This window comes from Pongo pygmaeus, chromosome 9 (assembly GCF_028885625.2).
Source record: "Pongo pygmaeus isolate AG05252 chromosome 9, NHGRI_mPonPyg2-v2.0_pri, whole genome shotgun sequence".
NCBI classification, from domain to species: Eukaryota; Metazoa; Chordata; class Mammalia; order Primates; family Hominidae; genus Pongo; species Pongo pygmaeus.
In genome coordinates, this window is record NC_072382.2 from 7378558 (window position 1) to 7402929 (window position 24372).

Below are 24372 nucleotides of genomic sequence, written 5' to 3' on the forward strand. Positions count from 1 at the left end.
GCTGCAGCCGTGATACCTGCGTTTCCCCCGCGGATACCCTCGCTCGCCCCGGTCTTCCTACCCCAGGTCCCGCGGTCACCGACTCTGCTGGGGTGTGCGGGTGAAGTGGGGCGCCCCGGCTCCCCTCGCATCACCGAGCACCCGGCCTGGAGACGAGCAACGAGCAGGCGCCACTAAGTGCTCGCCGGCTGAGCGGGAAGCACCTTCCCCTGGAACCTGGCCGGTGTCTGCAGGCCCAGCGATGCGGGGAGGTGGCCCCCGGGGCCCTGAAGTCAGGGATAGGAGTTCGGGGAGAGAGGGGCGCAGGCCCAGGCAGCGGCAGAGCCGTCCCGGCGGAGGACCGCCCGCGGCGAACGGCTGCCTTCGCCCGCCGCACGAGTCCCTTTTGCAGACGCTGCGCTTGGCTGCCAGCGTCAGGAGAGGAAGGCGAGTTTCGAAATCAGGGCCGGCCCCTCCACCCACACCGGAACTAGGGTGCAGGCCTCCGTCAGCTCAGTTCCGGCCCTTGATTACTGGAGGCCCAGCCTGGGGTCTCGGGCCCTGGTTTTGCTAGGTGGCCAAGGCTGACCCTCTACTCTCCCTTTCCCTACGTGGAACATGATTGAGGAGGGCCAGCTAGCTTGAGCATCACTTCCTGCTGTAGGGCGTCCTCAGTTCTGAGACTCTGGGCTGGAAGGCCTGATTGCCATTTTTACCCTGCCTTCTCCCTGTAGTCACATGGCGCCTGTGCCATCTGGGGTCACTTTGCCACCCCACGCTGTGGTGTCATCTGTGAGGTCCTGGGGTTGGCAGCAGCCCGAAGGCTTCTGAATACCCAGAGCTCACCTGCTCACCACTGCTGCAGCCCTCCCTGGCCACCACTTTTCTCAGAGGCGGTCCCTTCCCTGAGCCCTCTCCAAACTCAACCCCGACAGGACTTTCTTCGTTCCAGCCTCTCCTGATTTCTGCCATCTTGAACACAGCTCCCCACTGGCCCTTAATTCCATGACAGTGCCTTCTCAACCCTCTTCCACGGGCTCCTCTCTCTCCGTGACTCCCACATCCCTGGGAGAGAGCCTGTCCGTTCCCATTGTCACCCTGATGCCACCCCCAGGTCCACATTTCAGCTTACTCCAGGACATCTCTGTGCCCAGGGGGTCCCATGCTATCCCATCAGTATGTCCGAGGCCAACCCAACCACACCTACCCTCTTCCCCAGACTCCCGCCTCGCTCAGCCCCAAGTCCAGCCTGTTTCTGCTGGACCACGTTCTTCCTGTCTGGCCTCTTTTCATCTCTTCCTCTCCCACTGCGGCGGTTTGTCTCCCTGCCTCCTGTCCTTCACCTCCCTCCCCACATCCTGCACTCAGTAACCAGGCAATCACTTTAGAGCCAGCTCTCACCACCCTCAGCCCTGTGCCACACCTTCAAGGGCTCCCTGAGTACGGCAGGTCTGGACTCCATGTCGTTTGTATCTTCATTCTGCAGTCCCCGAGCACACACCTGGCTCTGGGATAGGTTAAGCCTGGCATTCAGTGCCTCCAGGCATAGCTCCTTCCCATAGTCCTCCAGCCAGCCTGGGCCACTCGTAAGTGCCTGGCTCTTCCCTGCCTCAGAAATGTTCTCCCTCCTTCCCACACCAATGCTGGAGGCCTGGCTCAAAGGCCATTGCCCCGGACTCTTGTATTCAGCCCTGAGTACCCTGCCCAGCTGCCTGCCTCCCTTCTCTGCCTGGCATGCTGTGCTTTGGCCATGGGCCCCAGCCATGCCCAGCAAAGCCCTGTGTGGAGTGGGCAGCAACACGTATCTATCTCCCCATTTAGTCACCCCGGGGGCTAGGACAGGGACGTGGGGAAAGGGAAGTTGACCAGAAGCCTCTGGGTAGAGGAGAGGCCTAGTGCTGGGGTTCCCCTCAGGCCTCAGGGACCCCTACTAGGGCTGTGCAATGAGGCCAAAGAGGAGGCTGAAGCCAGAGATGGCCAAGGTTCCAGAGGCTGTGGTGTGACCTAGAGGGAAGAGGTGCCTTGTGACTGTTTCTGGGGAGGGGCCTCAGCTTGGTGCCTGCTGTGCAGGGGTGTTCTGTGGGCCTGAGACAGTCCCAGTCAGCCCAGACACTGCGCCAGGCGTAACACTGTTGACACCTCCTCCTGCTTACCTGGGAAGTGGCAGAAGCTGCTCTCTCCTCCCTGGGAAAAGGTGAGGAATGGGCACTGGACAGCCACTAGGTGGAGAGGACTGTCAGCTGGGAGGGGTAGGAGGGGAGTGGGACCCACTGCCTCACCCCACCCGGAAGATGGCCTGGGCCCGAGCAGACCACCTTGGAAGCCATGGCGGTGGAGGAGACCTGGTACCACCGAGACCCTCCCCCTCAGGCCCCAGCCCAGCAGAAGCTGAAAAGCGGTCACCAGGTACAAAAAGAGTCTGAGACAGCCGAATCAGGCACCATTTTTTATAAAAACGCATAGTCTCATTTTTCACTCTTTAAAATCACATTCAAAAATCGGCAAAGAAACGCCCCGGAGAATGAGTAGACGGGAGGGGAGGGTGCGCCAACCCAGCCCCGGGGGGGAGAAGGCGCGACACCACACAGGCAGCGCGACTGGCACGAGGGGGCATGCGGTGGGCGAGGCGGCGCCCCGAGGCGGCGGCACTGACAGGACGTGGGCTGTGGGGCTGGCCAGCCTGGGCGGGGGTACACTGATGGGCCGGGATGGGGGGCACACTGATAGGCCCCAGCCAGCCTCCTTGCTGTGCTGCCCGCCCACCTGGCCGGCCCCGTCCTGGGCAGATGGGGTCGCACCCAGCCCAGCATCGGGTAGACCTCAGGCCAGGCGAGGCCAGTATGGCCCAACCCGCAGGTGCCTTGCTGTGGTCCCTGAGCCCGGGTGCTGGGGGTTGGGGCAAGAGGGGACTGCAGGGAGGGTAGCAGCACCTGCTGCCAATGCCACCCTCTCAGCCAAGCCCCGCAGTGTCAGGGAAGTGGGAGTGCAGGCAGCCAGTGACACAGAGGCTTTTCCTGAATAAGGGCACAGGAGCCCGAGTCACTGTGGGAGGTCTTGAGGGCCAGGGAGACAACGGGCCCCTCCTCTTGCCAACACTGTGGGGCAGGACAGTGCAGGGCCTGCCCCTCTGCAGCAGGAGGGGGTGCAATGGGAAAATTCAAGTCGGATCCCTGTGCTGTGCCTGCCCCTGGTGAGGGAGGCTGGGCCACCCAGCAGCACCCGTGGGCACAGAGTGCAGCCCACAGAGCCCAGGGTGGCACAGCTTGGTGTGGCATCATCCCTCGGGGAAGGGGTGGGAGGGCTGTGCTCTTCCCCCACAGGAAGACACTGGGAGCGGGCAGCCCCTGGGGTCAGGACAGAGGGCGCCGGGCAGCGGCTGGGTTGGTGCAGCAGGAGCCGAGGCAAGCAGGCCCCTCCCGGGGGAGCTGGGCCAGGCTGGGGCCACAGGAAATCACAATAATTACAAAATAAAACCTTTTCCGCTTGGCGGGAAAACAAATAATAAAAATTCGACAAAATAAATTAGAGGTTTATAAAAGGCGGGCGGGCGGTCAGAGACCGTTGGCACTGCCGCGCTGGACCAGCGGCACCTTGCTCAGCTCCACCACGGGCGAGCGCGGCTTGTTCTTCATCTTGGGCACCCGCTGCACCAGCTGCTGGGCCTCGCGGTAGGCGTCGCGCAGCTCCTTCTTCCACTGCACCAGCTCAGGGTCGCTCTGCACATGCCAAGCCCAGCTCTGTCAGCTGGGGCTCTCCCGAGCCTGCCTGGCCTGGCCCCTCAGCCCTCCCATCCCTGGCTCAGCCCTCACTCACATCGCACTGCAAAACGAACTGTTTCCCACCGCGGATCTTGAGGAGCAGGCACTTGCGCTCCTTGATCTGCGTCTCCTCCACCGACTGGATCTCCTCCATGGTCAGCAGGCTCTGCTGCAGGGCCAGGGATGGGTGGTGCAGGTAAGAGCCGGGCCGGCCAGCTACCCGGAAGCCCGGCTCCCGGACCCCCGCACGGGCTCCTTACCGGGGCCTCGCCCTCGCCCCGCCACTCGAGGCGGTTGGGGAACAGGTAGAAGTACCGCCGCTGCCACTGGGTCAGGAAGGGGTTGCCCATCTTGGACATGTAGCCGTGCATGATGCAGTCCTTGCCCAGGGCGTAGTCTGAGGCGAGAGACAGAGGAGACTCAGCCGGCCCCACCTGGGTTTCTTTTTTGTTGTTTTGAGACAGGGTCTCCACTCTGTTGCCCAGGCTGGAGGGCTGTGGCACAATCTTGGCTCACTGCAACCTCCACCTCCCAGGTTCAAGCGATCCTCCCGCCTCTGCCTCCCAGGTAGCTGGGAGTACAGGCGTGTGCCACCATGCCCGGCTAATTTTTTTGGTATTTTTTGGTAGAGACAGGGTTTCACCATGTTGGCCAGGCTGGTCTCAAACTCCTGACCTCAAGTGATCTGCGCTCCTTGGCCTCCCAAAGTGCTGGGATTACAGGTGTGAGCCACCACGCCGGGCCCCAGCCTGAGTTTCAATCCCAGAGCCGCCACTTTCTGGCTGTGATCCAGGGCGAGTTCCTTAAACCCGAGCCAGCTGCTCACTTCTAAGCAGGCAGGGGCCTGGTGCCGCAGCGGCCCTCACCTTCCTCATGGCCCAGCTGCTTGTTCTTGGCTTTCTTGCGAGCCTCCAGCCGGTCTGTCTCAGCATTGATGGTGTCGAAGACAGTCTCTGCCACCTCCTGCTGCCACCGCTCCGAGATGGTGAGGGGGAAGTTGCGGTAGAGCTCCTGATCACTGTCCAGTAACTTTACCAGGTGGATGGGGCAGGGACACATGGATGGACAGAGATGCCAGAATACCATAAGCCACAGGCTGCCCAGACCCAGGGCCGTGGGTAGGGATGGTCAGTGCAACTGCAACCCCCAGGGAAGCTGGCCGAGGAGGAGCTGAGGCCTACAAGCTGGCAGGGCTGGCACAGGGTCTCACAGGTGATTAGAAGGGAGAGGGATCCTCCCCCAGGCCAGGATCACAGCCCAGGTAAAAGAGGCCAGGCAAAGCCCAGTACCTTGATTCCTTTTGTGTCCTCCTCATCGAAGGAGCCAATGTCGAAGGCGTCGGCTGCGTTCACCTCCCCTCGTGGGGGGATCAGCGGGGGAGGGTACTGCAGCAGAACAAGGATCATGGGCATTAGCTCGGGGGTGGGGCTGCAGAGTACCCCGAGTCCCTGCCGCAGACTGTTACCTTCTGCAAGAAGACCATCTGCCAGTCCAAGGAGCGGAAAAAGGGGCTCTCTTTCACCTCCTGAGCCCTGTAGGGAGAGGCCAGTCATCTGGGCTCAGCCCCACCCTGAGTCCTGGGCTTAACTCCTGATTGAGCCACTTTCTGGCTCTGTGAACTTGGGCAAGTTCCTTAAGCCTGAGCTGTTTCTTCATCTTTCAAATGGGAGAATAGAAGTTCCTACATCATAGGGTTGTGGGTTTTAACACTGGTAAATTTTGCAACCCTATGCCCAGTGCTTAATAAATGTTCAATAAACATAAAAAGCTGCTATCATCATCATCTGTGACAAGGGCCCCTCTGGAAGCCAGTTACCAGCTGGTTCCAGCAGCTCCAACCGCCAGGGCAGCCCCTCCACCCTGAGAACATTGGACAGGGCTGGCCATGCCCCAACTTATGAGCTCCTCCAAGGAGGCTGGGACCTTGGAGGGGGTTCCAGGTGATGGGACACAGCCCTTGTCCTCACGGGGGCACAGCGAGCAGCATGCCCAAGGCGCCAGGGCACTCACCCTCGGCCCAGGCAGCCCAGTCTCCGGTTGACATCCCTCTGCAGCAACCCCTCCAGCAGGGAGCGTAATTCAGGGGAGAAGGAGTCGGGCAGCTCCACGGCCTTTAGAGAGGAGTGGGACATTAGCAGGGGCTTAGGAAGAGCCCTTGACCCCATCCCAGCTCAGGAGAGAGAGGGGTCCAGGCCCCCGCAGAGGGACAGATGGGGCACAGCTTCCTAGCTCGCCCAGCAGTCATGCTCCAACAGCACGGGGAGGGCGAGAGCCTATGGGGCAGGAATTCTGTCTCAGAGGCCAGAGTAGGGGTCAGTGGCCGAGATCTCTGCTGGCTGGTGGGAAGCAAGAGTCATGCCCTGGCACCCACAGGAGCTCCCCACAGCCCCCCGCGGCCCTGCACTGAGACGTGCACCCACCATCGTCAGCGTCATGCGGTCGATCTCATGCTTGTCTTTGGTCTTGTGCTGCCGGAAGGGGCTGTGCCTGGGCAAGAGAGGCCAAAAACCAACGTCAAAGGACAGGAATGGGGAAAGGGAGGCAGGCAGCATGAATGAGCTGTGGCCAAAGTCAGAGACGGTGCCACCCCTAACACCAAGGTAGCTATGGGCTCCCCTCCTTTGGCATCCCACCTGGATTGGGGAGAAACTTCTCTTAGCCCCAACCCACCTTCCCACCTGGGACAGGCCACTCACCCCCGCAGCAACTTGAAGAGCATGCATCCCAGAGAGAACCAGTCGGCACTGCTGTCGTAGGCCACGCCCTTCTGCAGGACCTCTGGAGCCATGTACCCGTGGGTGCCCCTGTGAGAGCAAGGGGGCCATGAGCGGGAGTGGCAAGGGGTGGGGAGGGAGAGGGTGGGGGGCACTCACACGCTGGCATGGGGCTTCTTCTTGGAGAAGTCGCAGGCCAGGCCCAGGTCCGAGATCCGCACGTGGCCATGCTCGTCCAGAAGGATGTTGGCCGGCTGTGGAGGAAGCCCAGTGAGCTGCCTGGGGCAGCTCAGGATGGGGCCTAGCCAGGCAAGATGCCAGCTGGGTCACTGCTTCACTGGAGAGGACGATGGGTCCCCAAGGAAGGGCAAAGGTGGGGTCCTCTCTCCTGTCCCCAGCTACAACCTGGACCCAGAGAGTGGCTCGGTGGGAAAGGCAGGGGCGGAGATGGGAAGACACGGGGCGGCCATATCCCAGGAGCCCCACTCCTCTGGGCCTGGTGGCCGGGATGTCGAGAGGAAGGAGAGGACAGCCACGAAGGTCCAGCCTGTGGACAGCAGGGGCGCTCACCTTCAGGTCCCGGTAGACCACGAAGCGGTTGTGCATGTGCTCCAGGCCCAGGATGATCTCGGCCGCATAGAAGCGCATGTCAGCCTCTGAGAAGACCCCGTGCTGGGACAGGTGGTAGTGCAGGTCCCCACCTGAGGGAGGCAGTCCCACAGGCAGCACTCAGTGTCTTGCCCCAGCCTCCCGTGCCTGGGCCCAGCCCACCCTAGGGCCCGGCCAGCACTCACCGTTCATGAGGTCTAGGATGAAGCTGAGCTTGTCTGGAGTGTGGAACGCGTATGACATGCAGACAATGAATGGGCAGTCCTAGGAGGGGAGAGGAGGGGAGGGGAGGGGCAGTCAGCAGGGGCGCCCAGGGTTCCAGAGCCTCAGCGGCAGCCTGGCCCACCCAGCTCACCCCAGTGCTGACGAGCGAGAGCATGATGCGCTCGTTCAGAGCCAGGGTCTCCCCCTGCTTCATCTTGATGCGCTTTTTGTCCAGGCACTTCATGGCGTACCTGCGGGGCAGAGGGCGACGGTCAACACCCACCCTTGGAGCAGGGGCCCAGGGCTGCCTCAGGGGGTGCTTGAGGGAAAGACTAGACCCAGGACCAGCGTGTGACACAAATCAGAGACAGGGAGGGCTGGGGCCAGAGGAGCCTGCAGGGGGTAACAGCACGGCAAGACAGGAGTGCGTGGGGCAGCAGGTAGTCCTGTGCGGAATCCGGCCCGTCAGGGTCCCCCAGGAGCCCGGCTCCCCCAGGCATCCCACCGCGCCGAGGAGGGTGCTCACATCTTGCCTGTGTCGGCCTTCCGGCACCCATAGACCTCGCCGAAGCCCCCGCGCCCAATGATGCGATGCACGCTGAAGTCATTCATGGTCAGCTGAGGGGCAGCGACAGCTGCGGTCACCACAGGCTGCCTCTGCCCAGCCCCGGGGCAGAGGCACCTGGGCAGCAGGGGCTGGCCCCATGCCAGGGTCCCCATACCCATGTCCTGGCCATCCTCGCCACACATTTACCTGCTCTGGCCTCCCCATGCTGGGATCCCGGCCCTGACCCCCATAGCCATGGCCCTGGAGGCTAAAGGACAGACATCCCCTGACCTCCCCGCTCCCAGCCCAGCTCCCGGGAGAGGAGCAGGAGGGTGCACGGCTTTCCATGCCCCACCCAAGCCCACTCACGTGGATGTTGAGCTCCACATTCTTCCACTGGCAAAACCGTGTGAACTTATCGCTGGAAAAGAAGAATCTGGGCTCAGGGGCCACTCAGAATGTGGGAAGGATGATGCTGTCGTGAGCCTCCCCACCCAGCCGCCACTCCCTGGGGTCCCGTGAGGGTAGATGTGGAAACATCACGAGTGCTAATGTCCTCTTCCAAGAATGATATGTTGAGGGCCTGCCCACCCACAGCACCAGTCAGGGCTGCTTGGGTGCCCAGCATGGCCCTCGGCCACCTGGCTGTGGCTTCCTGCTGGAATCAGATCCGCACAGAAAGGAGGTCTTCTAGTCTAACCCAGACTTCCTGCTACCATATCCTTGACAAGTGCGTCTCCCGTCCCTGCTTGCATACCTCCAGTGACACAGAGCTCACTCCATGGCTGGGCAGCAGTGACCCTAAAAAAGCTGCTCCCTAAAACTGGCTGAAATCTGCCTACAATTCCCACCCACAGCGCCAACTCTGGCTGTGAGGGTCACGGGGGCCGTGTGCTCTCCTGGGCCCACCCCTATCACGACTCTGATGCTTCTCAGTCCAGGTGGGCCAGCAAGGTGCTATACAGCCCACGGGAGAGAGAGGCACAGGTGGCGCAGCTCTCCTAGCTCCCTGGAGCTAGGAGACTGCCTGGGATGGGCTTTGAGCTGCCTGGTGCTGAGGAGGACAGGGTGGGAGAAGATGACCTGCAGCCTGTCTGACCTCTCAGGAGTCCTTGCAAGGGGGCCACTGACGGGCCAGCCACCTGCCTGCTCAGGGCCTAATGAAGGCTGGCTTCTGCCCTCCACGCCAGCCACACCCCTTCTGAGAGCGGCCCCCTCCCTCCCCCTTCCTCTCCCACACTGCCCTGCTCTCACCTCTCGATGAATTTCTGGAACACGTCCCCTCGGAGGTTTTGACAAATCTCTTCGATGTATGGCTAACGAAGGAAGCTGGAAGTTGGTGACTGAGCCCCGAGAGACCATGGCTGCCCAGGCCCCGCCCCCAGCTGACCAGGCTTGTTGACCCAGGGCTGTCCAAGGTGACCTTGCCTGGGGAGGGACCGGGAGGCACACACCTGGAAGAGATCCGGAGGCACCTGCTTCTTCCCCAGGTGGCCTTGGACATGCTCAGTGGCACTCTTCGAGAAGGGCTGGGGAAGACAGAGGTGGCCATGAATTCTCAGCAGGGTCCTCTCTTCCCCTCCCAATCTGCAGGTGACTCTGGGCCAGCACACAGGGCCAGCTGAGGACACTCACATGCGAGCAGGCCAGCAGCTCCTTCATGATGTATGAGTCGAAGATCTCCCGGCTGCGGGCCACACGCTCCTCCTCCGTCTCCAGCTTCTCGTACTTCTTGATCTGGAGGACAGGATTCCTGCAGGTCATCTAGAGCCCAGCAGGGAATGGGGATGCCTACGCCAGGCAGCTTGTGGGTTCCACAAAGCCGCCCCAACCTCCTCCCCTTTCTCCGGGCAGAGCAAGGCCTGGGCCTCTGAGTCTTACCTCCTCGTAGAATTCCACCAAGGGCCTGGCCTCCTCCAGGTGGTTCAGGCAGAAGTCTCGGAAAAGCAGGTACCCTGAAGGCAACAGTGTAAGGTCACAGAGCCATGCCTCTCTCAGAGGCCTTCCCATCATTGCGGATGGTGTGGGTTGGGCTCCCTGGGCAGAAGTGGCTATGGAGGTGGCAAAGGTGGTCTCGGCCCCAGGCAAGGGGTGAGCCAGGCAGCTGCTAAGGCTGCTGCCAACTTGAAGATTCCTGGATTCTGGGTTGGGGCCCCTGTGTTTCTACCGTCTTCCTGAAATCTGTTTCCCCAGGTGGCAGCTGGACGGCGATGGGCAGCAGGGTGAGGCAGAGGAGCGGGGTTGGCTCTGGCATCAGGGAGCCCTGGCTTGGCACCTGGGCCCCCACTCACTGCAGCCCAGGGCCCTGTGCCTGCTCTGTGAGGCCGATACCCCTCACCGGGGCGGGCTGTGCAGGTGCAACACGATTCAGTCTGGGGGCCCTGGGATGCTGTGGCCACCGGGGCCAGGTCAGACTGCAGCATGGGGGAAAGGTTAGCAGGGGGCTCTGAGAGGCCACACCACTCCTCTGGACCCTGCCCCCCTCCATTGTCTGGCTGATTTGCACAGCAGCCTGAGAAACAGGCAGGGAGGGTGGGTCCAGTTGGGGAAACCAGGGCTCAGGGAGCTGGTCAGACACACTGTCTGTGGCAGAGGCTCAAGTGGAACTCAGGGCTACTCCACCAAGTGGCAGGTCCCTGGGAAAGAGGTTGTGGGCTGGGGCCTCAGGGCAGGGGGCACAGAAGGGTTATAAGCCACAGGGAACTGGAGAAGCAAGGTGGGCTGTGGGAGGGGCTCTCAGGGGACCCCAGATAGGGTGTCCTCATGCCTGAGTAAGGGGCCTGGCCCCTGGCCCCCGAGCACTACCAGGGGACAGAGGCCCTCCTCAGGCCTCCAGTCTGACATGGGTGACCCGGCTCGAGCTGGGTGGCCTCCCATGCCTTCGGGGGCACTGCCTGGGCACCTGGGTCAGAGCTGCGGCCATCACTTCAGTCCTGACTGCCTGGCCTTTAGTGCAGGGCCTTTGAGGAATGGGGGCCAGGCTTCACAGTGGGCACAGTGCTCCCATCTGACTTTGACAGGCCTGCGCAGTGGGACTCATGAGTCCCATCTCCCAGATGAGGACACCGTCAGGCTCAGAGAGGTGAAGCAACTTGCCCAAGGACACACGGCACAGGCCTGGGACCCAAACTTTGTGCTTCTTGACACACTGACTCCCCCAGGCTGATCTCCAATGCCTGATCCCATCAGGCCAGGATACCGCCTGTCCAGAGCTGAGCTCCTGTTCTCGGGAAGGCCAAATCAGAGCCACGTGGGGCTGGAGCCTGCTTCCCGAGACCTGCCCCAAGCCTGCCCTCCGGGCCAGGGCAGGCCAGGTCCGCAGGGTGGGTTGCATGAAGCTTCTGACAGCAGGCATCAGACACCAGCTGGAGCAGGAATGGAGGGCCAGCACCAGGCAGGTTGCTTACAAAGAGGGCCCATGGGGTGGGGCGGGGCCAACCGCAGCTCGGCAGGCGCCACAGGAAGGGCCCCGCCTCTTCCTGTCAGTTCTACCAACGGCCCAGAGCAGCTGCAGCCTCGCCAAGGGGAAGCTGCAACTCTCAAAAACAAAAACCCCAAAGGAGGAACTTCCCTGGCGGCCGTGGAAGACTCTGGGCCCCCACCCCCACCACGGGGCTCCCTGGGCCGACAGCCAGGGGCAAGGAGGCAAGCAGGGTCGCGGCGACTTGGAGCAACCCCTGGGGTCTCGCTGGCTGCTCCACCCTGAGTGGATGGGAGGCCAAATCTCTGGAGAGTGGGGAGCACAGCTGGGCTGGCTGGGGTAGGGGCAAGAAGTCAAGCCCTGTGGCTGGCAGAGCCACTGCCATACTCACCCAGCTTCTGGGAAAAGATCTTCTCAAAGGTCACCTCACCCCGGTCCTCCAGGTACTTCTGCATGACACTGCGGATGCTGTGGGACAGGGGGGGCGCAGTAAGCAGAAGCCCCCAGAGCCCGTGGGGGCTGCAGGCCCAGAAACGCGAGGTGAGGGCACTGTGGTGGTGTCGCCACTCCCTCCAAGAAGGAGGCCAGCCCGTCGGGCCTACTCACTTATCCCAACCACAGGTCAGACCAGAGGGCTTCAAGGAAGCCTTTGCCTGCACCGCCCCCGCCAGGCTGTGTCCTCAAAGGCCAGGGTGGCCGGCAGGTGGCCCCCTGCTCAGAGGCCCGCCGCCTGTGAGGTCTCGTCCCAGTGCTGCTACCGGCTGGCTTTGGGAACTTGGCCAAGTCACAAAAGCCAAGCCTGGTCTGTGAGCGGATGAAAAGACACACATGTGGCATCTCCACGCAGCGGCACATGGCTCGGCTGTAAAAAGGAATGAGGCACCAACAGGGGCCACAACGTGGATGAGCCTTGAAAACATGAGGCTGAACGAAGCCAGTCACAAAGGGTCGCCACATATTGTGAGATTCCACTCATATGAACAGATCCATGGATACAGAACGCAGATCCGTGGCTGCCGGGGGGCTGGAGAGAGGGAGAGGAGTGACTGCGGTAGGGACGGGGTTTCTTTTTGGGGTAAGGATTGTACAACACGGTCAATGTACTAAAAAACACTACATTGTATAATAAAATGATGAATTTTGCATGAATTGCATCTCAATTTTTTAAATCGTAAGAAAAGGCCATGCCTTGGTTCGTGTATCCCTAGTACTTGGATATAAAATGTGACCCCTGCCCTGGGTTGCATTGTATGGCCATAGGGGAGGGCCTGGCCATTGTGACCCTCAAAACCCAACCCGACATCCCCCACCCTGTTTATCTCACCCCACACTGAGTGCTGTCTGGGAGAGCCACACCAGGCTACACTCCCGGCCTCAAATACCACCTTACTGTCCCCTCCTGCCGTCTCCTGGCCCACCTCCAGCCCAGCCCTGCTGGTCTGTCCCAACAGCCAGCTGAGGCCTGCATCTGGTCCTCACTAGTCTGGGCTCCGGGGGTAACATGTAGCCGCCACACTGAGGGCATGTGCAGGGCTGGGGGCCTGAAGGGCCAACACACCCGAGCCCATGTCATGCTCACATGGCCCTGCAGATCTATGGGGCCACCAGCAGGCCTCCCGTGAAAAGACTGCAGCTGGTGGAGATTTGGATCCGCAAGTCCAGGTTCCCTGTGCTTGGCATGGCCCCCGCCTCTCTGCACCCCAGCCCTGCCTGCCCCTAGGAGCCCAGCCCAGGGCTGGTTGGACTGGCCACCCAGGCTGTGGTCACGAGGACCCGCTGCACATCTACCCGAGGCACTGTGTACCTCATGCCAAAGCCACCCCCTGCTCCAAGCAGCCCTGCCCAGGGCATGGTTCTGAGCCTGTGATACCAGACAGCGTGTGCAGAAGCCTTGGGAAGGAGAGGTTTCTGGGTCTGGAGAGGCTGTGTGAAGAAGGTGGAACTCCACTGGGTTCCTGGAGTGCAAGCGGGATCTCGGCAGGTGGCAAAGCCAGGGAGGTCGGTAGACATGGGAACAGGCAGGGGACAGTATGTCCAGGGATGAGCAAGAGGCCAATGGCGCAGGGGAGAGGGTACACAAAGGCCACGGTGAGGGGGAGGGCAGGGCCTTGCAAACCAGGGGGCTTCACAGCCAAGGAGTGGGCAGGAGAGCAGGACTCAGGAGGCTCGGTCCAGGGCAGCGGGTGGCCCAACTCCACTGGAGGCGACACGCGGAGGAAGCCCAGGCAGAAGCGACACTTGAGCAGGAAGAAGGGGAAGGGGTGGGTGGGAGAAGGCTCAGGCTGTCGGGGACCGGGAGAAGGGTTATGAGGCCAGCCCCATGAGGGCTTCCAGGCTTTGGGCCCGAGGGTCTGGAAGAACGGCAGCTTCAGCCAGAAGAGCCGTCTGTCCGTGGAGAGCAGCTCCAGGCAGTGCGGACCTGGCCTGTGGACCCTGCCTGGCCTCTGGTCTCGGCCTCGAGAGGGGGCTCCTATCCGCTTCCACTGGGCACTGCCCTTCCAGGAAGGGCTGCAGTGCACTCCCGGGCCTCGGCCCCTGATCTCACTTGGTTCCAGCCTTCCTCAGGAAAGGCCAAGCAAGATAGCACGAGCACAGCAGGGCTGCCATGAGCACGGTTCCAAGGCCGCGACCCCCTGGCCTACTCCCCACCCTCAGAGGCTGGGAGGGGCCGCGGCCTCTTCCAAAGTTGTCTCCAGCAGGAAGCAGGGCACTGAAGACAAGGATGGGCCTAGGTGACCCTGAGTTCGCATCCTATGACTCCTTTGGAACAGACCCTGCCTGGATGGGAAGAGGAGGGCCCATGCCCCGAACTGGGGAGTGAGGATGCCCTCTGAGAATTGACAGGAGCTCCGAGGATGGGCCCCGCGTCCACGCCAGCACACCCACCCCCCCCTCGGGCCACACGCCAGCTCACATCCACCAGCCACCGTCAAGGACATGTTTCCTGGCATGTGGGACTCCCAGGGACACAGGAAACGGTAGACGGAGATCGTGGTGCTTCACACACAGCAGGGGCTTCATGAAAATCTCTTGAACTGAGAAAGACACGGTCCCTGCCCTCGGCACCTGCAGACAGGAGGCCTGGGCCCTGGGCGACCCTCGGGGCACAGGCTGCGCACTGGGAGACCAGAGCGTGGACAAAACCCCAAGGTCAGAGGCCTGCATCTCACCTGGGAGGTGGGCAAGGAAGGCGGGACTCTGGTTCTGCACCAGATTTTTGAGTTTTGGGATATGTTGGTCCACAGAAGGGGACGAAAAAAAGCAAAAAAAAAAAAAAAAAAATCACAAAATGCCAGTCTTCCGGGGCAGTGGAGGGTCAAATGGCTACGATCAGGTGCTGGTCAAGTGGAAGGTAGCGACAGGCAGATGCAGATGACAGGCAAAGCAATCCCAGCGTGTAGGGGTCACCCACCAGGAGATGGGCAGTATCTTGGGAATGGGGGCCACGGGGCTTCAGCAGTAAGCCCCACTGAGCCCCAGACTTGCTTCCTAGGAGCTTGCAAAAATGGTGCCAGCTTGGCGGGGCACAGTGGCTCACGCCTGTAATCCCAGCACTTTGGGAGGCCGAGGCGGGCGAATCATGAGGTCAGGAGTTTAAGACCAGCCTGACCAACACGGTGAAACCCCATCTCTACTAAAAATATAAAAATTAGCCAGGCATGGTGGCGTGCGCCTGTAGTCCCAGCTGCTCAGGAGACTGAGGCAGAAGAATTGCTTGAACCCTGGAGACAGAGGTTGCAGTGAGCCAAAATCATGCCACTGCACTCCAGCCTGGGTGACAGAGTAAGTACTCTGTCTCAAAAAAAAAAAAAAAAAAAAAAAATGGTGCCAGCTTGGCAGAGGGAATGGCCACCTAGGAGCCAGGGAGTAGCCACTGCCACTTTTCAACTGGACACGCAAAGTCACTAAGGGAGAAGCATGCTCGCTTCCCTGCCTGCCACAGCCAGGGGAACCTGCCGGGCAGGCCCTTTCTCCTTCCCAGGGGCTCTGCTGTCGGCCCCGGCCTGGGAACAGCAGGAAGCAGGACCCGGGGCTCTGAGGCCATCTCTCCCCTCAGCAGCCACGCCTGGGCATGGCCACCACATTCTTCCCAGCCCACAGCACTCCACTTTCTTCCTTAAAAAGAAAAAAATGTTTTTTAAATAAAATAAACAACCCCCCTCCCCCCAGCAAGAAACCAAACACGAGGTCAGGCCTGAGCAGAGTCCTTGAATGGAAGGCCCCCAAAGTGGCAATTTTAGGGTTTCCTGTCTATTCCCATGGGTCTGGCCGCCAAGGGAACTGGCAGGTTGGAAGAACTTGTCACTGGGGGCAGCTCCTGCCAGGGTGGCAAGCACGGGCGAGCACAGGGGTGGGACGGCCTCCTGGGCTGGGTCACCTTGTCTCCAACACTGCTCCCTGATACCGGCAGAGTCTGGAGAGGCAGTGAGCCCAGAGCGTGTCCCTGCCCCCAACCCAGGTCAGCAACCCTGAGATCCGGGGGAACGTGGCTCCCAAGATCCACTCTGGAGCATCAGGAGAACCAAGCGGCCTCAACAGTCCCAGATGGAAGGACTCTAAGGTTCCCAACAGCTTTGGGCAAGGGCCTCAGAGTCGCCTTTGCTCTGGCCGTTGGACGGGTGCCTGGGTTCCAAGTGGCCCTCACCACCTGGTCACAAACTTGAAATGTCCAGTTTCTCCACCTGTAAAATGAGGATGTCAATGAGATGCTGAATCGCCACCATCACACTGGCCATTTACAAAGCCTGGGTGGACACGGCAGAAGGGGCTGGCCATGCTGCCCGCCGTGCCCCGCCTGTTGGGCCATGGGAGAGAGCCGTCAGAGCCCCATTTCTCAGCACCCCATGGCTCACCGATAGTCCATGCTAGAATCACACAGTAACCGGTCTTGCTCAAGCCTCTGCTCCACATTTGCCGTGTCCTCGGAGAGGATGGGGCCTGTGGCCAGGGCTGAGCTGAGCAGGGTGGCTGGGACTCCTCTGCTCACAGACCAGCTTCAGGCTCTACTGCGGGCCCAGTGGGTAGAGCCCGTGGCTTGCCCTGCCAAAGTATCAAGGGCTCCTTGGCACAGAGGTGCTTGGTGCCCACCCAGCTTTGGGAAGGAGCGGTCAGTCCCACCTTGGCACCCCTGCAGTTAGGGCAGCCCGCACCAGCTCCTGCTGCTCCTGGAGCAGGCTCAGCCCAAGACAGTGAGCAGCTGCAGCACTGAGCGCTGGGTGACAGGGAAGGAGTGGGTGCTGAGGGAGCACTTCCGGTTCCTTCTGGCACCTCATGGTTCAGAAGAAATGCAAAGTCCAGGCCATCCCCTGTGGCCTGGGCTCTCTCAGGTGTCTCCTGCTTGGGGTCAGAGGCTGCAGCTGTGTGGACAGGAGGGGGTGACAAGTCAGAGGCAAACACACTCTTGCTGATGGCGAGGAAGCTGGCTGGGCCACGTGCTCCGAGGCCCACAATGAGTTAGTGGCAAAGAAAATGTCCAAAGGCTCCCTGAGAAATGGCCTCCCACTAGAGCACCCTCCATCCCCCCCTTGACCTCTGGGGAAGAGCTGGGTGCAGGGCTCGGAGGACCCTGACTTGTGCCCAGCCTCTGGCCTGGCTGCCCTCCCGTCCCTGACCAGGGGCTGTAGGAGATGGACGGCCCCCTTCCCCGGAACCCAGGATGGGAGGCAGCCTTGGCTGGCAGCTGGCAGCCAGGGGCCATTGTTCCTGTGCCCCTCGTGCGACAGTGATGCTAAAGCTTTGCCATGCCAGGACGGTGCAAGCTGGCATGAAGGCTACAGGCCTGGCAGGTCTGGTGCGGCCACTCTGGGAACCGTCCCCTGGGAGACGGGCGAGCGTTCACCAACCAGTGCAGCAGGGCCTGTGGCTGTGGCCGAGGTGCTCCCCGTGGCATTTCCAGGAAACCAGACACCAAGGTGCCAGCAGCAGAAGGAAGTCCCCTGGGGCTTCTTAATGTTTCTCAATGACTCTCCCTGGGGCGAACAACATCCTCAGAGCTCAAGGATGGGGCCACAGATCAAACAGGAAAGACCAGCCCAAACTGTCAGGTCCAAGGTAAGCCCTGAGCAGGGGAGAGAAAAAGCCAGCTGGCCCCGCACACACAGCCAAGGTCTGCAGCAGCCTGGGCTCCGGAACATCGTGTCGGCCACAAAGCAGCTCCCTTGCGGGGATGCTCGGGAAGAGGCACTCTGGCGGCCTTGTCAAATGTCACGGCTTCTTCACAAATATGACATGAGCACCCACACCCTGCAATGTACTGCCGACATGGAGACCGTAATCCGCAGCACACTAGAATGCACCAAGAACAAACTTCCAGAATTCCATGCCCTGTGGTTTCCAGGAGGGGGCTGTCCCCCATCCCAAACACGAAATGGCTCTAGAGTCAGAAAATTGCCCCCACCTGGGAACAGAGCTGCCAACATGTTAATACCAGAAAACCCACTTCTGTCGGCATAGACGCGTCCCTTTGCAGTAAGCAGCAAAGCAGAGAAGGGATATTACTGTTTTAGAAAAAGCTGCAGCCAAACACCTCATTTTTAGTATCTCAGTTGCAGCAGAGTAGAAATAATGTGAATATAGCTCCATCCAGCAGTGGAAACTGACCCATGGGGAGCCGGCGGGGAGTAGGGAAGGGGCCCGGGAAGAAGGGGCAGGTGTGAGGGAGGCTGTGCGTCCTCAAGGGCTACACTGTGCTTTTGGTTCCTGCTGTGTGTTCCAAGGCAAGAGCACATCCTGAAAGCAACAGCCAAGCGCGTGGAGCCCAAACCCACCAGCCTGAGCACTCAGCCCCTCTGCCAAGCCCACCTGGGTGCAACCTAGGCACGGGGAGGAGACACTCGCTGCGGAGCGCGCCTGCACCTGACGTCACCGGGAACTTACTACTAGGAATTGATTGTGCATTAATAGGACACCTCATTCTGGGTTAACAGCCCAGGTTCCCCTGCACAGATTCCAACCTGCATTGCTCACACTCCCTTCAAATCCATTTACCCAGGTAACGGCAGGTGGGCGACTTAATGGCAAATAAGTGAAATGCATGCTCTGGAAAGGAAAACAGATGGGAAAGACATCCCAGAGACCCATTCCTGGGGAACGGCGGTGCTTCAAACGCCCAGAGGGAGTGACTGCAGGAAAGATCATCTTGTTTTCAGGGAAAGGAGTTGGGAGAACGCTGCCACTGAAGTGGAAAGTTCTGGGTAAGGGACAAAGGCTGGAAGCAGCAGGGTTTCAGCTGGTGCTGCAGGAGTGAAGGAAGGAGGGAGGGAGAAAGCTTCCCGCTGCACCCCTTCCCCCACAAATCGAGGGCAGGAAGTTCTGGCTGCAAAGAGTTAACAGGAACGAGGCAGCGCAGGAACAGGGGCAGGGTCTGGGGAGACAGGGAAGCCGGAAAGGGGCAGGAGGGAGGCAACTCTCAGTGGGGGAGGGACCAGGAAACAGCCAAGAAATCGGGAGGCTGCAAGAGGCACCCAGCTCCGACAATCTGCTGCTGGGGCTGCCACTGTCACCGGGGAGGGCAGAGGAACCTCCTGGGAGCGCCCAGGCAGGGCTCCTCAGCTAGGAACCCAGAGATTAATTACACGAGGCCTCAGTTGGTCATATTAAGCAAATGATGATAATTACAAGACTACTGGCTGCTGGGAAAGGGAGACAGCGGTTCCTTCAGGGCAAGGCCCAGACCACAGACCCTGAGAGTGAAGGGGCAGCCGCCTCGTTTTACAGAGGTGGAAACTGAGGCAGGCCCAGTTGGGCTAAGGGACTCGTCTGGGTCCCATGTGAGCTGGTGGTAGAGGGAGAAGCCAGATCTCCCATCTTCCAGATATACAATGCTGCCTTACGCTGCCTCCTTCTACAAGAAGGTCGAGGAAAGGGACTGTTTCCTCGGATTCTATTGGGTGACAGAAGGGGAGGCCCCTGTGCCAACTCAATGTGGCACTGTGCCTAACTACTCCCATTCCCTAGCCTTTGGAACTCAGAGCTGTGATGCCAGCCCCAGTTCTTGGCCAAGCCACATCCCTAGGCACCAGCCATGGAGGGGCTGCCAAGGTGGGCCACCTAAAGGTGTGAACAATTCCCAGTGGCACCCTGTTACGGGGACAAGCCACAGCCCCTCTCCCTGACTCTGACCTTGACCTTGTGGGTATGGGGAAGACAGGCTCCTGCATCTGACGGGACCCTGGAGTGGAGCTGCCCCTCGGTGCAGTAGCTTTGCCACGGCAGCTCAGTTCTCCATCCCAGCCAACGGGAAGAGGGCTGAGCCTTGTGAACTGTGACAGCCGATGGCCCCAGACAAGGGGTGCCAGTCAACCCACACCGCAAAATGTGGACAGAGGCGAGAACAGTGGTGTGCAGGGGTGGGTGGAGGGGATAAAGCACAGCAGAGAAACAGCACTGGCCTGTGTGGTCCAGAAACCCGAGGCCCCATTCCAGCTTTCTTCCGTGACGAGGACACGACTCCTCCCCTCCCTGAGCCTCAATAACTTCAACTGCTAAAGGGGAGAATCCCAACTGCTGGGCCTGCCTCTCACAGTTGTCAAAAGGACAAAACAGAGTAAAAAGCACTCTGCAAACGGAAAAGTGTCGGGCAAACATGAAACATGGTCAGGATCACCACTGGGGCGGCAGGGGGCGGGAGGGGGCGTCCTCTGCCCCACTGGGTGTGCAAGGCAAGGCATTATGCAAAGGGTGGCCTGCTCCCTAATGCCCTGGGCCTGGACCCCCATGTAGGGGTGGCCTGTAGCCCTTCCCAGGCCTTAGCACACTGACATTCGGCGCTCGCACCTCCAGTCCATTTCACAGATGTGGGCAATTTGCAGAAGGCCATGCTGCCAATGTGAAAACCTGGGCTGCCTGGCTCGGCCTCCTGCTGTCCTCCTAGAACCCTATCCAACCTTGTTTCTGCTCAGGACTGCATGGGGGCGTCACACGGTCCTGGTATTTCTTGAGCAACTACTACATGCAAGGCATGGCCTTGCCAGCTTCACAGGTTGGTTGCTGGAAGAATTGAGATGACAGCTGTCAAAATAGGTAAGTCAGTAATAATTCCTATCATTATTGCTATCACCGCCATCACTACCATGGATGGGAAAGGGGACAGGAAAAGAAGAACATCTCGTTTCTCAGGGTTCTGACACCTGCAGAGCCAAGGCGGCGCCCCATCACAAGCAATGCATTCTGGGGGGAGATTACCCGAACGCAGACAGTTCCAGAAAAGGCCCCGCCTCACATGCTGCAGAACTCCATCCTACAGGAGGGTCTCGAGGCTGCGGCCACCAAGGAGAGCCGTTTTGAGCCCTAGAGGCTGACTCCCCCGTTTCCTCCCTCGCGGGTTTGTCATTTCTGAACTCATTTCTGTACTAACCGTCACTGCTCCCTGGACAGCCCCCAGCTGACAGTCAGTCTGGTTCCTGTTTTGAGAAATCTGATTGCAAATGTCTTAGAAAAAAAAAGGCCCTAACGGCCTTTTCAAAATGCAGACCAATTTTCCTCTCCAGGCCTGACGTTCAGTCAATCCAAACACCCAGTGAGCAGAGCAGGGCATGGCAGAGGGGGCCGGTGAGGGCCAGGGGCATGGCACCCCTGCAGCGTCAGCCAGAGCTTAGACGGCTGCTTCAAAGGCTGAGGGACACCACAGAGTCACAGTTCTTATTTCACGCCATCCACATTTCACAGATGAGAAGACCGAGGCCCAGTGAGGGAAGGGACTTACCCAGAGTCACAAAATAAGACCACGGCAGTGTGGACAGGCCCCATTCCCAGCCCGCTGGGGCACCAGGAGGAGGCTAACTCTCAGGCATGCACAAGGAGTTGCCACACAACACAAAGAATCGTGGCGGGCACGTCTGCTCCCTGGCACAGGCTAGGGTAGCTGATGAAATGTAGAACCGGAAGTCTGAAGCCCTGATCTGCTGGCCAGGTGCCACCTGGGACTACCTGTGTGACTCGGGGCAGGCCACTCACCTCTGGAGCTTCAGTTTCCCCACCTGTTCCACAGGGACAAAACCACACCTGTCCTCGCCACCCCATGCGCTGCTGAGAGGCTCACACAGTGGAGAGATACTCTATCAGCCATAAAATGCTGGACAAACCGCAGCAATCGTCCACATCCTGTGTACTTTTGCACCTACATCCTGAACAGTCTAAACTTTGATACCAGGTGTGATGTCAGTTGTCTTACACAGGCGGCAGCTAAGGTCCAGCCGTTGCAGGTGTGCTGGGAGGGCCCCTGGTCAACAGCACCCACAGGGCACCATATGCAGGGCCTGCCAGAGGAGGAATGTGGGGGAGAGGGCACAGGGGATGTCTCCCCCACCTGAGCGCGGTCCGAGGGAGAGGGTGCCCACAGCACCCTAGGTCCTGCTCACCACGCCGCCCTGAAAACACTCTCAAGCCCAACTCCAGGACAGCGACCCCACCAGAGGGTGGGAGAAGAAAGAGTCCGGAAGACTGGCTGTCCCCCCACACCTCACACAAGTGTAGACTGGAGGAGAGACGGGTGGGGGTAGTGGAAACCCCAAGGCGGCTGCCGTGAGCAGGGACAGCAAAGGGGTGGGTGACATCGTCAGGCGAGGTAAATGGTGGCCGGCGGAGGGGAGGGGACCCCACAGGGACCAAGGGCTGCTCCGAGAAGGATGAAGGGGCGCGCCGGGCCCCCGTGAGAGAAGGCGGGAGCCAGGGGCTGACAGCGACTTCGGGGGGCCGGTGGAGCGCGATAAGGAAGCAGCAGGACGGCCAGGGGGACCCGAGTGGGTCCGGGGGCCGATGGGGCAGAGGAGCTCCGGAGTTGGGGCGCTCCGGGCTCAGGCGCCCAGGGTCTGGGGCTTAGGGTCTGGACCCGCAGGCGCCAATGCCGGGCTGCTCCGGGCTGGGGGGTCGACAGGGGGTTGCGAGAGCCGGCCCCAGGGGTCCAGGTCGCGGGGTCGAGCCTGGGGCCAGGGTCTCGGGGCCGCGGCCGGGGCGCCCGCGGGGTCGGGCCGAGGCCGCGGGCGGCTTCTCCTCACCTGGGCTCGGGCAGCAGGATCTTCTTGCTGGCGCGCGCGGCCGGCGTGGCCTTGCTCTTCTCCATGGCCATCAGGTAGCTCACGTCGGCCAGCACCGCCTCCAGGTCCGCCATCTTGGCGGCGGCACTGCCTCCTCCCGTCGCCGCCGCCGCCGCCGCCGCCGCTCCTGCTCGCTCGGCGCTCGGCCCGGCCCGGCCGCGGCTCGCTCGGCCTCGGGCGCCGACGCCTCCCGCCCGGCCCTGCTCGGCGCCCGCGGCTCCGCTCGCCGCCGCTCACAGGCGGCGCCGCCCCATGGCGCCGGCTCGGGCCCGGCCCCGGCTCGCGCTCCGCTCCCGCCGGGACTGCAGTCGGGGCGCCGCCGCCGCCGCCCGCGCGCCCGCGCCCCGGAGCCGCCGCCGCCTCCGGCCCCGCCTGCCGCGCACAACGCCAGCGAGCCCGCGAGGGGCCGAGCCGGGCGGGCGACGGCGCCCCCTGGAGGCCGCGCGGAATCTGACCCCGAACCAGACCTGCGACCGCGGGCTCAGACCCTGGCCGTGACCTCGGCCCTCGATGCTGGATGGAGACCCGGGCCTGGAACACGACAGGGACCCGGCATGGAAGACGACCCGAGACCCATTCTCTGACCACAACCTCGGGTCACATCTCTGGATCCCAGGCTCCCCAGTCAGGCCGCGGCCCTGACACCAGACGTGATCACAAGGAACCTGGACGCTCACCAAGACACAGATTCAGACCTCTGAACACCATCCCGGGACTTTCATCTCAGACCCTGGCTATAACCCCAGACTCCCTGACCTTGGACGCGGTCCACGACCTGACACCAGACTCCAAACAGGACCCCAGACTCAAACCTTGGCCCACCACCTCGGACCCTAACCGTGACCTCAGATCACAGCCCTGGGTCTCCAACGCCATACCCAGACTGTGACGCTCACCTCAGACCCCCAACAGGTCCCCAGATCCAGATTTTGGACCATGACCTCGATCCCATCCTGGTTACTGACCCCAACCTTGATTCTGACCCTAGGCCACTACGATGACGCTGAACTCTGGACTTGGGGTCAGGGCTCAGACCCAGATTGGACTATCAACTCCAGACCACCGTCCTAGACTCAACACCCAGAACTGTGGACACGGACTCAGGACTAGGACATCTAACCTGGGACCCACACTGGACCCAGAATCCTTAGTAGGTCACCCAGAACCTGGGACCTGACAACTGCAGTCCAGTTACAGGCTTCCCCCATCCCCGATCCCACCCCTCCTACTCTAGAACCAATCCTGGCCCCAGGACGCCCACTCAGGATCAAGTACCCTGCACCCAACCCCACCCCCCAACCGGCTCATAGACCCAGGTCCCTGGCCAGCACTCTTGGCAGCTCCCTTCCCTGTACCCCGCCCCATCCAGACGCTCCTTCAGGATGGTTCCACATGTAGGGTAAAAACTCTCCCAGCCCGGGAGGGCACAGAGGTTTCAGTGCTGCCTGGCAGGGGAAACCCACCCTGCTGAGAGCCCACCCAGAGTGGGGAAAGCCAGGTGTCTCAAGGCAGCACTCCTATCTCAACATGCCCCTCTCTAGAGCCTCTCTTTGCTTTCAAAGTGACGGGACCCTCCTCCCAGCCCTGGGCACATAGAGCTCAAATCTCATTACCATGCTGTGGGCCAGCAACCAGCATCCTTTTGCAAAGCAAGGCCCCCATCTCTGTGCACCTCTAGGCTACCATCTTGGATCAGCCCCAACAGAAGCTGGAACCAGAGCATGTCAGAGCTTGTGAGGTTCTCCACTTAGTGGGTGGCGAGTGACTCGCCACCCATATACCCATGTCAGAGCCTCAGTTTTCTTTTCCCCAACTGCTCCTTCATTCTCTCCCCTTCTCTAATCTAATTTGTCACTATAGTCTCCTGTCTGGCCTCCTGAGAATCTCCGTGAATCTGTCTACTTCTCAGGGTCCTCATGGCCAGCCACTGCCCTGACGCAGGCCCTGACCAGAGATGCTTTTCCCAAATCTAGATCTGATGGAGTCACTGCCTGCTTGGCACCAAGAAGCAGCTCTCCAGGCCTTCTGGGGCTACTGAGAGTGAGAGACCTAGAGGGGTCTCTAGGACTCACCCCACTCTGCCCAAAGCAGATTAGGTGAACAAACT

At 60.9% G+C, this 24372-nt stretch overlaps 1 protein-coding gene across 1 annotated transcript; it reads right to left on the minus strand.

Annotated features, from left to right (window-relative positions):
- Positions 1-2412: 2412 nt before the first annotated feature.
- On the minus strand, positions 2413-22633 carry GRK2 (G protein-coupled receptor kinase 2). Its single transcript, XM_054438075.2, has 21 exons — positions 22227-22633; positions 11624-11700; positions 9693-9766; positions 9447-9548; positions 9266-9340; positions 9066-9127; positions 8181-8232; positions 7791-7882; positions 7416-7515; positions 7246-7324; positions 7022-7152; positions 6611-6705; positions 6434-6541; positions 6158-6224; positions 5748-5848; positions 5203-5269; positions 5027-5122; positions 4604-4766; positions 3998-4134; positions 3793-3906; positions 2413-3695 (listed from the first exon to the last, which is right to left on the minus strand). The coding sequence occupies exons 1-21, from the start codon at positions 22337-22339 to the stop codon at positions 3531-3533; spliced, it is 2070 nt and encodes a 689-aa protein (XP_054294050.1). The 5' UTR covers positions 22340-22633; the 3' UTR covers positions 2413-3530.
- Positions 22634-24372: the final 1739 nt, after the last annotated feature.